This window comes from Branchiostoma floridae, chromosome 16, assembly GCF_000003815.2.
Source record: "Branchiostoma floridae strain S238N-H82 chromosome 16, Bfl_VNyyK, whole genome shotgun sequence".
NCBI classification, from domain to species: domain Eukaryota; kingdom Metazoa; phylum Chordata; class Leptocardii; order Amphioxiformes; family Branchiostomatidae; genus Branchiostoma; species Branchiostoma floridae.
The window spans coordinates 7,583,422-7,600,359 of NC_049994.1; the positions used below are offsets into that span (position 1 = coordinate 7,583,422).

General features: G+C 38.6%; 2 protein-coding genes across 8 annotated transcripts in view; one reads left to right on the forward strand and one right to left on the reverse strand.

The window, feature by feature from the left end:
* The window catches only part of LOC118432702 (cysteine sulfinic acid decarboxylase-like), a 79,210-nt gene that overhangs the window by 35,747 nt on the left and 26,525 nt on the right, over positions 1-16,938 (reverse strand). For all 7 annotated transcript variants that reach the window (XM_035844310.1, XM_035844316.1, XM_035844311.1 and 4 more), the window contains exon 2: positions 15,111-15,506. In XM_035844310.1, the coding sequence (XP_035700203.1) occupies positions 15,111-15,506 (396 nt within the window). The remainder of the gene's footprint in view (positions 1-15,110; positions 15,507-16,938) is intronic.
* On the forward strand, positions 3,640-6,474 carry LOC118432704. The gene is made up of 2 exons (XM_035844320.1): positions 3,640-3,783; positions 5,213-6,474. Exons 1-2 carry the CDS (start codon positions 3,647-3,649, stop codon positions 5,799-5,801), a joined length of 726 nt encoding a protein of 241 aa, XP_035700213.1. The 5' UTR covers positions 3,640-3,646; the 3' UTR covers positions 5,802-6,474.

The window sequence follows — 16,938 nt, forward strand, 5'->3', positions numbered from 1 at the left end:
ATTTAATATTTTTTAGAGATTTGTAGCATTTAGCAATGGGTTTTAATATTTCATAAAGTGCCTCTGTCAACACCCTCCAAGCCATGTATTTTGTTCCTGAAACAGCCTTTTAGTTTTATAATGTCAAAACCTAATATTATGTCTGGTCTTTAGACATGATGCAAAAAATGAAACGGTTCTATCGGTTTGGCCAAAGAATCTGACAGCAAACGGTTTGCACGATGCAAACTTGCAAACCATTTCAGTTCCTTGAAAAGGCATGGTAATGCATCTGTAATGCAACCTCTGACCCCTGAGGTTGTTGTGATCTTGCCCAAACTTGTACTTCAGTGTCAAATTATTGATCTTCGATCGAAATTGAACCAATGTCTTACTGAAGCCGGGTTCTGCCATGACCTTGGAAATGCCTCTGAAAACATTGTGGTCCAGATATATGCCATGCTATGACATTTCCACTTGATCTCCTGACACATACCCCTGCGATATCAGGACTGCTGGCTCCTCAGTCGACCAGGAGGCGGCCCGATATAATATAAACGAATAATAGCATAATTGAAAACGAAGACAAAACTCCCAAATGACAGATTTCTAATTGTACTTTCCCCATGACGGCCACCAAATATGAACGCACGTGCCCAGATGTAAAACAGATCACGCCGCTTTTGTGTTCATGATGACAAAGGTTGCAATTCAGGATTACTAGAAACCGTTTCAGAACCGCCTTGCGAGGAGGTTTGGAAAAACTGTCTCAGATCCATTTCGCAGCGTTCATGATGACAAATCGTATCCGTTGCAGCTTCCAAACGGATAGAGCCGTTTCATTTTTTTGCATCATGAACGGGGCCTTAGTCTTTAGAGACAGTAGGCAACTAAGAGATAGATGCATTGTTACAGGTGATACTTTTATCTGTAGATGTGCCATACAATGTAGTACAAATTTGTCTAGTTTTTAGTCATCAGATCTAGCCCTTTAAGCTCTTCCTCATACCAGAAAGAAAGTTACAGTTGCCAGGTGTATATTCATAGAGATGCCAAGTCATTCTTTTTTATTATCTGCTAAAATAATTAGTTTTATTCAACATAAAGCTTTGCAATTAGAAGACAAGTTCTTAATGCCCCTGTCACACCAAGGTTGGGAGCAAGGTCAGCTGCAGTTGGCAGGATTTACCACTGTTCAGCTGTTTAAAACATTCAGGAGTCGACGGGAGGTTTGGGCATGGTTGTAGACTGCTTTGCTAGTGGCAGGGCTTTATACATGAGCTTAAGCCATATATATATTGATGATTTGTATTACATTTGTAAGGCACATGGCATAGATTTATTAATCTGAACTGATCTCTAAGTTACATCTTTCTTTGAATTATAGATATGATTATACCATGATCGCAAACTTTTCTTTTTCAGTTCAGCCAGACAAAAATACTACAAACACATCAAAAAAGCAAGAAATAAGCCCGAAAACTACCTGTCAATCATAATTGACTCCATGGACCAGAACAAGACTGCTGTGCCTCATTTTGCCACTCAGACAAAGGTAAGGGGTACTTTCACTAATGATATATTTCATGTCATACCTGCGACGCGAAAACGTTTGATACGGGTGTTCCGGACCGTGTGATAAATCCGAATCACACAGGCTCGAAGTTTGTATCACATAGGCTTCCTTCGAGTAAATTGAACTATTTCGAACGGGCCGAATATGGCACGGTTGACAATTCGAATACCGGATTCGGACGTTAGATTTGCTGTTGTTACAATCTTTTGTTCAAGGACACAACATTTTCTCAACTTCTGGTGCATTTTGCAACAAAATATGTGTTTTCTCAGGTGGGCATGACATATAGAATACAACACGGTGTATTCCGCATCACCCTCCGGCCTTCGGGCGATCCTTCCCACGGGAGGGCTGGGACCTCGGGTGATACGGAATACACCGTGTTGTATTCTATATGTACCATATACAGTACAGACTATTTAGATTGATTTCTTGCTTGAATCAAGGCGGTTATATAGGGAAGTCCATGCTTAAATGTAACAAGGGAATGTGAGCTGTATTCAAATTGTCAGGTTCCTTACATGTCATTTTACGATAGAAATAATTCAAAAGTACATATATAAGTTCAATCAAACACTAAAAACTTAATACTCTCTCCTATTCTAATGCTACTGACACTACAGGTTAATGTTCCTAATTTGGAAAGAGAATGCTGATTTCTCTTGTTGTTTTTACAGTTGCAAGCGAACTTGAAACCACTGAGAGTGCACTTGACAGGCGCCCTGGCACATGGACAAGACAGGGCATTCATCTATGCCTGGACTGAGAAATTCAGGATGGACACCAATATTACTGTCAACGTTCTGATCAGCATTCTGCTGGACATTGCTAACAAGGTTTGTTAAAAACAGAGCCTGTAAAAATATTTTGTATGGTGAGGCCTAAAAATGTCAGTGTAAAAAAGATAAGGCCAATTGAATAAGTTATAATCATTTTTGGCTAAAACATGAAACAGCTAACATGGATGTCTCATTGAAGTCTCAATCCTTGTGTTATCACTGGCTGATACAAATCTTGAGTCCAAGTTGCAACTTCTTAGCCATTTGCTGTAATACCACACATGCAATTCACTAATAAAAGCTTTTTCACATCATAGCATAACTCTGAGCAATCTTAAAGGACTCAGCAATCTGTATACATTACAACATTTGCACATTTATAATTTTTTCATACTTTGGGCATTTAGAAATAGGGTAGAAACAGGCCACAAAAGGAGTCCTTTGTTTATTGGTGCCACCAATATATAAGCCCGGGATAACTGTTTTCCTTTGACAAGTTAGAACCAAATCGAAACTTCACATGGTCGAATACCGGGTATCTCCAGAAGCTATTAAGTTCCCGCACGGTCGGAAAACTTAAAAAAAAAAAACTGCCCCTATAGTAGAGAGAGAGAGAAAGAGCGAGAGAGAGAGAGTTGTCAGCACACAATGGCATCATATCTTCACTCGTACATTGGGGTACTGATATTCAGACTTCCTACGCATAGAAATAAGTTCAAAATTGCCTTAGAAAACACGACTTTCAATCCCTGATAATTCTTTTGGTTCCTTAGTTAAGTAAAAAACTATTCAGAATGTCTAAAGCCTTCTTTTGTTTTGTGTGCAGGATTACAGTGGCCGCCTTCCAAACACCTTATACCTACAGCTGGATAATTCAGCAAAGGAGTGTAAAAACAAATACATCATTGCTTTTGCTGCCTGGCTGGTGCACCTCAGAATCTTTAGAAAGGTAAGGAATCATAATGAATTGATCACCACCAATGGAAAATATCAATGAAGGCAGATGCTGGGTGACAGATGGTAACAATGTCTGACATTTGGCCTGTCTGTTGTAACTTGAATAATTTTTGCTTGCTAAGGAGCTTATTACCCATTTTATGAGCTTTTCTGTGTGTATGTAGTAGGAGGTGGTCCGGGAGTTATTCTTTTAAATTGGGACTTTGAAATATCTTTGGAAAATTACCTATAATTATTAGCCTTCTTAATTCAATAAGTATTTCTTTATGAGATGAATCATTTAACAGCACCATAAGCATTCTAAAGAGGCTTTCTGTTATTTGCATTTGTACAACAGGTGAAGTTGGGCTATCTTATGCCAGGACACACACATGAGGACATCGACCAGATGTTTAGCAGATTCTCGACACATTTAGAAAGGGAAGATGCACCAACGATTCCAGAACTGTTCCAACACTTGACAAAGGCATATACACCAAACCCAGACTGCAGGTATGGTATTTAATATCTTCAAGCATTTCTGACATGTGAATGTAGTGGATAGAAATACCAGTCTCTTCAATAAATCTGTTTTCATCTTTAAGGAAAGAGATGTGAATTTTAGCTACTACAACTACATCATCTACATTCTTATAGCCCCAAATGGCCCTGCATGGGGCATCATATGGGGGAACCGCTGCTTTGTGTCACGCTGCTAGTCTGCCGGTTACTAAGTCATTAAGGGTCACTTGGGCAGCCCTGCGCTGGACGGCCTCCACTACCTGCATCCCTTTGTTGGTGTACGGGTCCCAGACGATGGCACTATATTCCAAGTGAGGCCGTACCAGCGCTTTGTAACAAGTGGCCTTGACCCTAGATGGAAAATGGGTCAAGTTGCGCCGAATGACTCCTAGGACCTTACCAGCTTTGCTAGTGGCGTGGTTGATATGGGTGTCCCACCGCAGATCGTTGGACAGTTGTATTCCAAGATAGGGGTAGGACTTAACACCGGTGAGGGCTTCTCCACAGAAGGAGTACTGAGTTAAGATGGGGTGCTTCTTACGGGTGTTATGGAGGATGACATATAGAGGGGTTGAACAACATAAGCCAACCATTTTGCCATTCTGTTAACGCATCGAGGTCAGACTGCAGACCTTGGGCGTCAGAAGGCTTGCTGATAGTTCGATAAATCAAGCAATCGTCAGCAAATAGTCGAACATGTGAGTCTACGGAATCGGGTAGGTCGTTAATATAGAGCAGGAATAGCAGAGGGCCTAACACAGTACCCTGCGGAACTCCAGAGGTGACCTTGACAGCTTTAGATGTTCCACGGTCAAAGACAACACTCTGGGTTCTCTCCGTAAGGAAGGCCCTAAGCCAAGACTGAAGGAAGCCAGAAATACCATAGAGCTCGAGCTACTAGTAGGAACTTCATTTAAGAAACACATTTGTTACACCAGTGTGCATTCTTGGAACATTTTTTAGGCTGTAACCACTTTAATGTAACATATTTCTTATACACAAAATGTACTTTGAACACGGAATGTCATTTTGCTTAAACTGTTGTGTTTTGCCTCTCTTGTAATATTCAATTGTTATTTTCAATTGTGCTTGTTGTCCTCTTCCTTGTGAGGTCTTTTTTTCCTTCAAAAGGCCATCACCAATTCATTGTGATTTCTTTTTTTTCATAGCTCACTACATGGCAAAATTTCACATCTTTATCTGAAGCTATAAACATTCATAATGATTTAGGAATCAGCAAATAGTAGCACGAGTATGTTTGAATGTAGTTTGTTTGAATCAGATTCTATAGTCTACCATTCTAAGTCTAGAGTGACTCTACTTTTACCCAACCACAAACAACAGCACCATCTCCTGATTTCTGATGATAAATGTTAGCATTGTCATTTAAATAACGCATTTATCATTTCTTCTTTTTTAGACTCATGACCAGTATGTGGGACTTTCGGGACATCATTGACAAGGAAATTGCCGCCATTTCTGGTCACTCACGACCACACCAGTTCACAGCCAAGCTTGTAAGTGGAAAAGTCCAACTAAAAGCAAAGCTGTGGCCCGACCCCGAGGAACCAGAAGTTGACATCCCTGTGAATAGATTCATCCCCCAATTCCCCAAATGCACATCTGTAAAAGAGTGGAAAATAAATGAGCTTGACAGTAGAATAGTAGAACACAAGATTGCATTGAAGTCAGTTGAAGAAGATTTAGAAAAGTGGGCAGAAACCCCAATGGACAAAGTTTCCTTCACCACATTTTGGACAAAATTCTTAGTAGATGAGGAAAGGCAACCAGGAAAACCAGCTTGGAGGTTGAGTCACCTTAAACATCATATGCCACCCCTGGATGAAAAATCAGTTATTAATGATGAAACAAGGGCTTCATTGGAGAAATTAAGCAGAAAGAACAAAGCACCAATTCAAATTGTGGTGAAGGGGAAACCAGGAAACAGGAAAAGAAAACTGCAAAAGGCAGATGTTCAGAGGTCATGTCCAAAAAAGGCACGAAAGTAAAGGTTTGACTGCATGAAAAAAGTCAACTCCAATAAAGTTAACTCCATTTCATGTCAAAGTCTAAGCCTATGGGGTAATATTATGCACATCGTTGATGATGATAATGTTTTTGTTTTCAATGTTATTGTACCTCACACAATAGTTGATCATCGTGTGTTAATAAAGGGTAAACACCCTGAGTGGTACATCATAAGATACATGACATTGTGTAAAGCCTGATTGGTTGGTCAAAGAAACCACAATTAGCATACAAGGTGGTTTATGACTTGGGTTTCCCTTCCAGACACATAAGACTATGGAATGTACCATTACTCAAAGTAGTTTAGTATTTAGTTGATAGTACCCTGAAGTCTTCCAGACTGTAGTTTTCTTACATGCTCCAATGATTCAAGCCTATCAGGGCACCCCACCCTTACTACCTGTTAGGAGACTGATGTAGAGTTCACATTTCATGTAGTGTAGCATTCTGAGAAGCTCAGATTTCTTGATGCTATTATATTTTGTTTGAAGTGATGTTCCTAGTACCATTTTTTTCATGTAAATGTTACTACCCAACAAGTAAGGTTGAATAAAGCAGTAGTTCAGAATTTAGTTGATAGTACCTTGCAGTCTTCCAGACTGTAGTTTTCTTACATGCTCCAATGATTAGCTTATCAGGGCACCCCAACCTTACTACCTGTTTCTAGACTGATGTAGAGTTCACAAATTTTCATGTAGTGTAGCATTCTGAAGATTTCATGATGCTGTTATATTTTGTTTGAAGTGATGTTCCTACTATTACTGTTTCATGTAAATATATCCAACAAGTAAGTTTGAATAAAACAAGTTTTAAGGCACACCTATGTCCTGTGTGGTATGTGTTATTTAAGCCATATATCTTCACCCCCGACCTTTTGAAATTTTTTCTTACCTGTCAGTCCAATTTGTTTCTGAAAAAATCCGAGACGCAATAAATTAATTTGGTGTGGCATTGGGTGGTAACACTAGTTCACCATTATCCACGGGGTAACCTATATCCGTTTGTTTTAAAGTTGGGGTATCTAGGGATCAGGTCGATGGATGACGGTTTCAAACTGCATAATTTGAAAATATTACAATTTGAAACCAAAGCCTGGCAACTTGACATGCCTAAAATTCCTTGTTAAAAACACAACGGATAAAGGGCACCCACAGATAAAGATGAACTAGTAGTAGTATATAATATACACATATATATAAATTCATTTTTTAAATAGACTAGTTGAATACTGTAACAGTTGACTTCAGCAAATTGCATGGCAGTTGAACGCAAGTCGGGGATGTGCATAAAAATCTGGAAACCCAAACCATTTCCCATTTATTTCATTATAGATAAAATGTCATGATATTTGCATGAAATGATGTCACAGTACATGGCATTACTGACTTGGAAATATGATGATAAACAAATGCAGTGAATAAAGGATGAGTAACGTCTGTACCGAAGTATTAGCTCACCAAAACTGTTGAAATTGTCCCTGCTACGGAGAAATGTGGTTTCTAGTAAAGATCCTTTTGAGGACTACAAGCAGGCAGTTTCGCCCAAAATCTGAGCACCAAAAGCGAACATTGTCATGGGCACAAAATTGTCAAATAGTGTAATCACAAAAGGATTTTACAAAAGCCTAATCCATAAGATATGAGATTAACTGTATTGTAATATCAGGAAATCTTTCAAGGATGTTCACTTGACACAATTTCACATTACATAAAATGTCAATATAAATTATATGTATGCATTATCAATAATTGTCTATACTGGTTATATATAATTATGTATAACGGTGAAAAGGGATATGTATAATTATGTATAATAGCCAAATGGGTTATGGTTACTATGTATAATAGTGAAAAGTGATATGTATAATTATGTATAGTGGTAAAAAAGGATATGTATAATTATGTATAGTGGTAAAAAGGGATATGTATAATTATGTATACCAAAAAAAAGTGTTATGTATAATTATGTATACTGGAAAAATTTATGTATAATTATAGCATACCTATGTATAATTGGACTTCTCCCTAGGGACTTATTAATGTGTTCCGCGTATTAGTCACCCCCTGCTATGTACTCAATAAAAATATGAACAAGATTGGGTTAAGCATTTTTGAGTTATTGACGTGCAGTCCGGAATTAAATTGTTTTTCCGGAATAGAATTGCGGCTTGTTTAATGTAATATCATCTGTACTTTTTTGCATCCTATTCTATAATAGTGTAACAAAATAGTAAAGAATTTTAGAACATAGTAACTGTTCCACTCTTTTGTCCTGTTGTGATACACATAATTTAACCCCTCTACCCAGCCTGATTTGTTGTAGCTGAATTACTTCACCTAAAGTACTGTAAATGCATTTAAGTTCGCGGGGATTAAATTTCGCGGTAGCCGTTAAAAGGACTTTTCGCGGTGGTTTTAATTTCGTGGTAACACCATAGATTGCAGTCTTATACCATAATAGAAAAATGTTCGCGGTGGTTTTAAGTTAACACATAAAACTGCGAACATTAATCCACCGCAAACATTTCTGCATTTACAATATATGGAATAAGGCCACAGCAAGTAAAGTTTATGGACATCCTCTGCAGACTACAAAAGTAGTGATTGGCGAAAAAAACACGGTGGGTAAAAAAGTTTTTTTCTCAAATCAGGCTAAAATCAATGACCGCCCTGATGTCATCCATAGAATCTACTTGCTATAGCCTAAAGCAAATGATGTATCTGCATGCCTTTAAAATCCGTTGAAAGACACTTCACTTCTTAGTGCCTGACTGTCTCAGTTGAGCTCCTTATTGTCAAGGATTTCCCAAGAGCATCTACAAAGACGCTAAATGCAAAACAAATTTAGCAGCCAAAGTGCACTTTTCTGTGTAAGCTCTGATATATTCAAGGCTACATGTAATGCTTCATGTGGTAGATTCAGGAAAGGATGCTTGAATTGATGAACTTTAGCCTGGAAAAATGGGCACTCTATGGCAAAACTTTTCTCAGCATAGAGAATCTTACCCATTTTGGAAATGACGAATCAGCACTCTCTAAGAAAATAAATGCCACTGCTCCTAAAGACTGCAAAGGAGACTACTCTTGTGAAGTCTTGGACTGCCATGTACAACACCACAAGCAAGGTTTCCCTTAGAACTGTGCCTCAAGCATATTCAGTATTTAAATCAATCTTAAGAACAGCCATTCAGTACCATGAAAATGGTCGTTCAAGGCATGCGCATTCAGCACCAAGGACAGGTACCACTTTAAACCCAAAAAAAACCACAGTGACTGTATATCTTGAAATATTCACGGTTGTGTTACATGTACTTCTGCGGTTTCTCTCTATTGCAAAATCATGACACTGTAGACATGTGTTTGTTTTGCTACAGTATTGTTTTGACTGCAAATTTTCAACACCACAAAAGCCTCCTTTCTGCTCCAAACACATAATAAAGCCACTGCAAAAAAGTAATTGAATTCGCAGTATTGCAGCTTATCAACTGTAATTGTTGAAATTTTTGCATGGTTAAAATATTTTTGTTTTTAGTGGTAATAACCTCTTTGATGTTTAAACAAGAGAAAAAAATTGTGCCCGCCAAGTGCCTATTTCAACTATAGACTAAAAACCATTGCAAACACTGCATTTTCGCTGTGCCACAAAATACATCACCATGAACATAATACTTAAGAGGCATTTCCGTTAATACATGTAGAACCAGGCTAACGCTGGTGTACCTTAATCCGAGGGCTAACTTATATCCGTTGCATTCAAAAACGGTATTTAGGGATATGCAGTCGACGAACGTTGGTTTTAAATTGCAATACGTAAAAATGTTAAAGATAATGCAGTTTGAAACCACCGTCCATCAACTTGATATCTCCAAATACACTGTTTTTAAATACAAAGAATATAGGTTACCCAGCAGATAAAGGTGAAACTAGCATTCCATATATCATTGCCTAAAAGTAAGACTAACACCACCTAATTCCACAAAGTTTGGGCCGCGCTAACTGTAACGTTGCAACTTCTCTCGACTCAAGGCAATGAAAATACGGATCACATATTGGCGCTATCTAACAAGCTCCAGGAAATGGCGTTGTAGATATCAGTCTGCTAATTTATAAACATTCCGCCCTCCCCGAAGCTAAACTGTGGTCTGCTCTCGTGTAGATAAAGCCTGGATCTGACCGGAGTGCACGCCTTCCCCGCGGGAATCCAGTCAGGCGGCCCTCGTCAAATTTAAGAAACTGATAAAGAGGAAATTTGCAACAGCTACATGTACAGATTGTGGTAGGTCCCTGTAGCTCAACTGGTAGCGGGCTCATAGTTGAGGTCCTGGTTCAACCCTGGATGGGGCATCTGGTTAGGGCTGCATCTGCCTTTTGGAAGGGATGTAAAATGGGAAAAGGCTCCCAGTAGAAAATAATATAGGCCTGTATCAAAACAATGATTTTTTTGTCAAGATTGTACACTGTTACCGTGTAAAACACTTAACATTTTACAATTACAAGCAAACAATAGAATTATGAACAGGTGGTCACCTTCCAATCACACATGCCAATATTGAACATTTCAGAATCTGTAAAAGTTATTTCTTCCTAAACTTTTCTGCCTCCTTTCAGTTCATTAAGAAGTTCACCACACTTCCAAAGTACTGGGAAAAAAAATAAGCTTATCTCCATTTCTCACAAATCCTAGCCTCTACCATTCTAAATCACATGCGGGGGAAAAGACATGGCAAGATTTAGCTGTGAAATAACTTATATCAGTTTTACTTGATGTATATATTGAACTTATCCTAAGACAAAATAAGCTGTAATGACATTCTTAGGAGACATCCCTAGTTTCTTATCCTATTAAGTCTTTTCTTCTCAATCCGTCTGCCAGTCTGGCTCCATTACATATTTCATAGACATGTACACGATAACCCCATGAATACGTTCTCCCTGTTTTGTTTCCAATAAATGAATGATTCTCGTCTTTCAGACAAAATGCGCCCCGATAAAAACTGCACCATTTAGCAGACTCAAAGGGAACCCTGCATATCAACCCCATCATTTTTCTTCATATCCCGCGATATTAAAACTCATAAGCACCAAACGGAGCGGCAGTTGGGAAAAATTGATAGGACGGTGGACCGGTTTGATAAGTCCATTCTCTGATACCAACTGGGACATCACTCATTCATAAAGACCCTTTCTACTTGCTATCAGCTACTTTGATCAAGGAAAATAAATTACCTGCATTTAGGGTACAGACAGACAGTAATACTCTAGTTGTAGGAACACTTCCCAGCTGCGATTAGCACAGGCATTTATACACTTCTGAAGGAGTATTGAGAAAGATGATAAGAACATTTTCAGTGCGTAAAATGCGGTGCATAGACCTCATTGAAAGAGTAACAGTAGTTTATCATGGCAAAAAAAATTGAACACCTTTTGATCTGTAGAAACTAATGATACTGCCTAAAATTCTCAAATATTCTTTTAGTAATCCGGTACATGCAATTGATTCATTGGTTGGTTGGTTGCTTGAGTGAATAAGTGAGTGAGTGAGTGAGTGAGTGAGTGAGTGAGTGAGTGAGTGAGTGAGTGAGTGAGTGAGTGAGTGAGTGAGTGACTGACTGACTGACTGACTGACTGACTGCTGGCACTGACTGACTGACTGAGCAGGCAAGCAAGTGAGCGAACAAGCAAGCAAGTGTGCTAAGCTGGCTGTATACTTTTTACACAAAGTGTTTGTATTCTTCTGTTTGGTTTGGATGCAGCTAGTAGATTCAGAACATCAAAATTGATTTCTATCCAAGAATTATGCTAAATACCAGATTTTGCTTGTAGGACCTAATATGATGTCATGACATTGCAATGTAAACTAAAGCATTGTGGAATCAGACACTTTATGGATATATGACAAATTACGGGTAATGCAGGGTGAATCAAATGCTTTGTACCAGTCTTTGTGAGGGGGTAATGCAGCATGCATAATGAGTTCCTCTGGTAAGTGTTAAATTGACAGTTATGAAGTAGGTAGCTGACACTCGGAAATCAATCAATTACACGCAGACTACAGACCTTAAAGTTAAGTGGACAGTGACGGCCTCGCTTTGAAACATTTCCAGGTTTGGGCAGCTCAGGCCACACATATATATATTTTTCCTTATTTCTTAATACATTTTCATCTAAAATTTTAGCAAGGGGAAATATAATGAAAATAGAGAGCTGGAAAGAAAAATGGCATCTGAGTATGACTGTTAACTGGCTGAAACTGTGAGTCTGTTTTCTTGTTTGTACAAATGTATTTATATTTATGTTTACTTTTGAGGAAGGGAAACATAATGTTTTTCAACCATTTCTTCTTCTCCAAACAAATCAGACCTTGAGCAGATGGCTGTCACCATGGTTACAGGTGAGGTATCAGGTACCATGTGAATACTACTATTACATTATGTACATGTAGCAAGTGGCAGGACAAATGTGGAGTGTGGAGAGGCTGGTCATCATAATAAGGAAATGTGTTTTAGTTTTGATAGGTTAGACCGCGTGAAAGTCATGTATTTGTTTGCAAATGTTGCCTTTCTAGTTCAATCTTGCATTATCTTTTTCAAAATTTGAGAAACAAAAATCAAACTGGAGTGGCCTTATACCTATTATTTTCCGAGTGTGTTCATTCATGTTTCATTGATAGTACCTATCACATTACATTACTGCCGACGACCTTTGGCCCGTACCATTCGGAACACAAAGGGGTCGTAAACCTGTGGACAGACTGATGATGTTTGAAGGATATATTGGCCACTTTCCAGGTCAAAGGTTAAACAAATTAAAGTAGTACCAGGTCCGTCTATTTCATTGTCTCAGATGGAATGTGGCCTAAAACTGCTATTCTATCAATCTAGACTAAATCTTCAATGCTAGAGAGTATAAGTTTATCAGTGGAGAATATTTGTGCCACTAAGGTGTTTTAAAAGCAACGGTAACCTGTCTTTTTGATTGCAATGCAACTAGTCTGAATCAGATATAAAAAGGCAGCATATACAAAGATTTCCATTTTAGCAAAGGAAAAACTCAGGCATAAGACTGCATCAAGCAAGCATGATGCCTTCCCTGAGAATCATTTTAGATTTTGAAACAGTGAGTTGTATTTTCACCGTGAACATAATTTAGGACTGCAAAAATCTCCTCTTCCTCCTATGGCATGACATTGAATTCCTGCAAAGATAAAGGAATTTACAGTACGTTTAGATGACCCAGTATATTGTCCTTCTTGGAGGTTGTCAGTTCTAATGAAGTAAACGTGCGATGGGAACAGTGGGAGGTCACAAGGTTACGGAGTCCTTTCAGTCTTCTCTTCAGGGTTCAGTGGCCAAGAGATCAGTAGATGTAAATACAAGAATCATTTTCTGACATATTCTTAGAGAGGGAAGAATGGGTTGCAGTGACTCATCCCAGTGAACTAAAGGCTCTGGAAATACATTGTTCTGTTTATGTCACCATTTTTCCAAAAGTCAGCTTCTACGTGACAATTATGGAAAAATTTAAGGAGAGAAGAGAAAAGGAGAAATAAGCTTTAATACTTGAGGCTCAAACCTTCACAAATTTGTCCTGACATTAAAATATTCATAACTCTTTCCTCTGCACATATTGAACAGAGTTTTGTCTACTGTCAACAGTCCAGCAGCTTATCCTGTATGAAAGTTTATATAAAAAAAAAGCTATCTGACACAAAAATTCAAGACCATAGCATGTCCAGGACAAAAGATGGAAAAACAAACAAAAACAAAGATTTGCTGCAGTACCAAGGATAGCCGCCTGGAGGCCATTTAAGCTTGTCTTCCCATAGCAAGACCTACCTACATAAGCACAATTGCTTCGCCTCTCTTAATTTCTACTGACAACGAATTCCCAGAAGCACAAACAGACACACAAAGAACAATTACAACTTCCATTTTTCATGGACTCTGAGACTGATGGTAGACCTTCTGACTGCCCAACATTACGACGCACCTGCATTCTGACAGCAATAATTAATGGTTCCCCAATACCTATGTCCCAACACCCCTATATGTAAGACAACACCCATAATTTCCTAATCTCCAATGATAGGGTCTATTAGTGGTGTCAGGAAATAGGGTGTCAAACAATTGGGGTGTCAGAACATATATAGGGTGTCGGAACAAGGGGTGATGGAATATTGTAAGGAGTGTCGAAACATTGGGGTGTCAGAAAATAGGGGTGTTGAAATATTGTGACTGACAATGTAAGGGGTGTTGGAACATTGGGGTATCAGAAGATAGGGGTGTCAGAACATAGATGTGTAACCGTCAAAACCTAAAGCATAGTTGTCATTAAGTCTCAATGATACTAAATTAATGTGTACTGGTATTGAATTTTATGATTATTGACAACAACAATGACAGATTATTCGATTTTCATTTCCACTTATTGTACATCTATTAGTATATTGTTTGCAATATGTTATGTCACGTGTAATTGTAAAATGATGATAATTGTTTTCAATGACATCAAGTTAAAATCTCCCCGCTTGCAAAACTAAAGCTGCACCGGAAATTAAGTTTGTGTAGATGACACCACAGAACTGATGCTTTTAATTTACATGGGTTCATTTTCGTATCAATAATTAACTTAATGGGTTATTCTTAATAAAACTGGATTGGGTTTGAACTTATAATACCTCATCAGCTTTAATGTCTTCAATTCATCTTTTGGGAGAAAAGTTTTGTAGAGAGTGCAGAATGATTAAATTTGTTTTTCCAAACCAAAAACTTTAAGACGTCAAAAACTTTCTTCAATTAAGCCTCTAAGTCTAAGTGAAGTGAGGAAGGTCATATTAAGTGCCTTTCCAAAAGGCACCATGTCGGGGCCATGGCGAGTGACAAACTTGGGACCTCTAGGTTTCGAGCCCAACAATCTACCTGTTACGCCATACACAACGCTACTTATGACGCAACAAACAAACAATGGTCTGACAACCTTTGATTCTCACACCTCAAGTGTTAGGTGGCTGACACATGTAAGGGCGTTGCAACTATATGGGCAATACTAAACATGCACGATGCTAGTTCACCTTTATCTGTAAGGTAACTTATATCCGTTTTAAAAAACAGCATTATTTAGGGATATTAAAGGGCGGTGGTTACAAACTGAAATATTTTGAAAATACTGCAGCTTGAGACCACTGTCCATCATCTTGATAGTCCTAGATACCATGTTTTTAAAAACAATGGATATAGATTACTCCGCAGATAAAGTTGAACTACAGTGGTGTATTAAGTGAATGTCTCTTACTTGTTCTGACGCTGTACTTTACGGTGTCCTTCATGTGCTTGATCAGAGCCTGGTGATCCTCGGGTGTGTCCCGAATCTCCAGGTCCAGCAGGGTCCTCAGCTCGTCAGGCTGGTGGAAGTCAACGACCTTCTGCGTGATATCCCGCCCTTTCCTCACGCCATCCTCCAGTATGACCTGGAAGACGGCCTTCAAGAAGTCTTCTTCGTCTTTGGGGAGGGGGTCCTTCTTGGGTGCCTTGACGTTGGCGGTGTCGTCGTTGAGGGAGGATTTGAGGTTCCTGACGGAGCAGTCGTTGAGGTGTCCGTCGATGCCTCCATTGATCATCTCTTTGGCACAACTACAGGAGAAGCTGCTGTCCTCAAGGCTGGTCAGGATGTTGCTCATGGCGATGTCAGCTGGAAGAGTCAGGACAAAACAAAAGAATACCGTAAGTTCATTCACCTTTGCGGGGACTTAAGGGGAAAAGGTTTTCGAAATGTTTCTTTTTTAAGTTTACGGATGAAGCAATTCTGTAGTAAAGACTATTAGGAATATAATTTGTATCTGCAGTGTCATAAATTGACAGCTATAGCAGAAATAAAACCATGAATATTTCAAGGTCTATAGAAATTTCTTGTCTTGGTCTTATTAAGGAGTGATTGGGCAACCCTTCCTTTGCATATTATTTGGACCTAAGTTAGATCTGGCCATGGCTATTGCAGTCCTCAGAGGGACAAAAGATCATGATTATAATTTCATCTGGAAAAGTCTGGAAAAGAAAAAAGTGCGCAGGCTGAGTTTAAGCCTAAGCAACTCTAAAAATCTGAAAATCTTAAGAATTGAAATCTCATTGAATCTCAAGAAGCCGTCCTGGAAATAGAGTCGTTATGTCAAAAGTTTCATACATTTGACCAAGGAGGTTTGACAAGAGCAACATCTTGAACATTCTGCAAAACAAACAAGCTCTAGGGGACATTCTGCAATCTTACGTAGGACGTCCTGTGATATTTCACAGGACTTCACACCGCAGTGTATTCTGCCATATTCTGCATATTTTGTGGCCTGTACTGTACTATTTACGAAATCAGTTGCTACATCCTTGTGTGACAGAATCCCATGTTGTATCAGTCGCTTACTGAGCAGAAACTGCACAAAGCACTGGATAAAGCCTACTAATAGTTAAGTAAGAGTATTTAGCTTTATGCTAACAACTAATGCACTGTCGCATTGAAATACACACACCAAATAAAGTCATCCGAGATCAAATTCCTAAAATAAAATCATAAACCAGACCGTTAAGAAAATTGATGGAATGGATGAAAAATGCTATTCATATCGTGGCATAGAATAGAGACATATTGTCAATAGGAAAAATCTCTCTCAGTCAGTGCATCAAAGGACTGTCAAAACCACTTGCTTGATCCACAATTCCTAACAATGAACTGAGCATTAAGAAATCTATGGAAGAAAAAAGTGAATTGGCAACATAATGATAGAACTTTGTAAAAGCTAGATTATGGGGTCATCAAAAATTCCTTTGAAAAATTTTGACAAATCACGGAGCTTGCATAGCTGCTAGTGTGATGCCGCGGATAAAAAGATGAAGCCAAAAGCACATGTAAAAACCACCTGCTGTAAGTGATACCTAAGACAAAATTGTGGCATACTTGTGTATATAAGGCTATTAAAGACATACCAGAAGCTCTTAGTAATTAAGAATGTAACTCTACATATAAATAAGAGCAATTACTAGTATGATAGTAACCCGATGTCGACCAAAATGGAGGTAGAAAAATGTGACGGAAATAACCAGCGTGAGAAAAAGCTTGCCAAGGCAAACGCACTCAA

Coding starts and splice junctions, on each gene's coding strand:
- LOC118432704 (XM_035844320.1), top strand. CDS start 3,647: ATGCCAGGACACACACATGAGGACATCGACCAGATGTTTAGCAGATTC. Junction 3,784..5,212: donor ACACCAAACCCAGACTGCAG/GTATGGTATTTA, acceptor CTTCTTTTTTAG/ACTCATGACCAGTATGTGGG.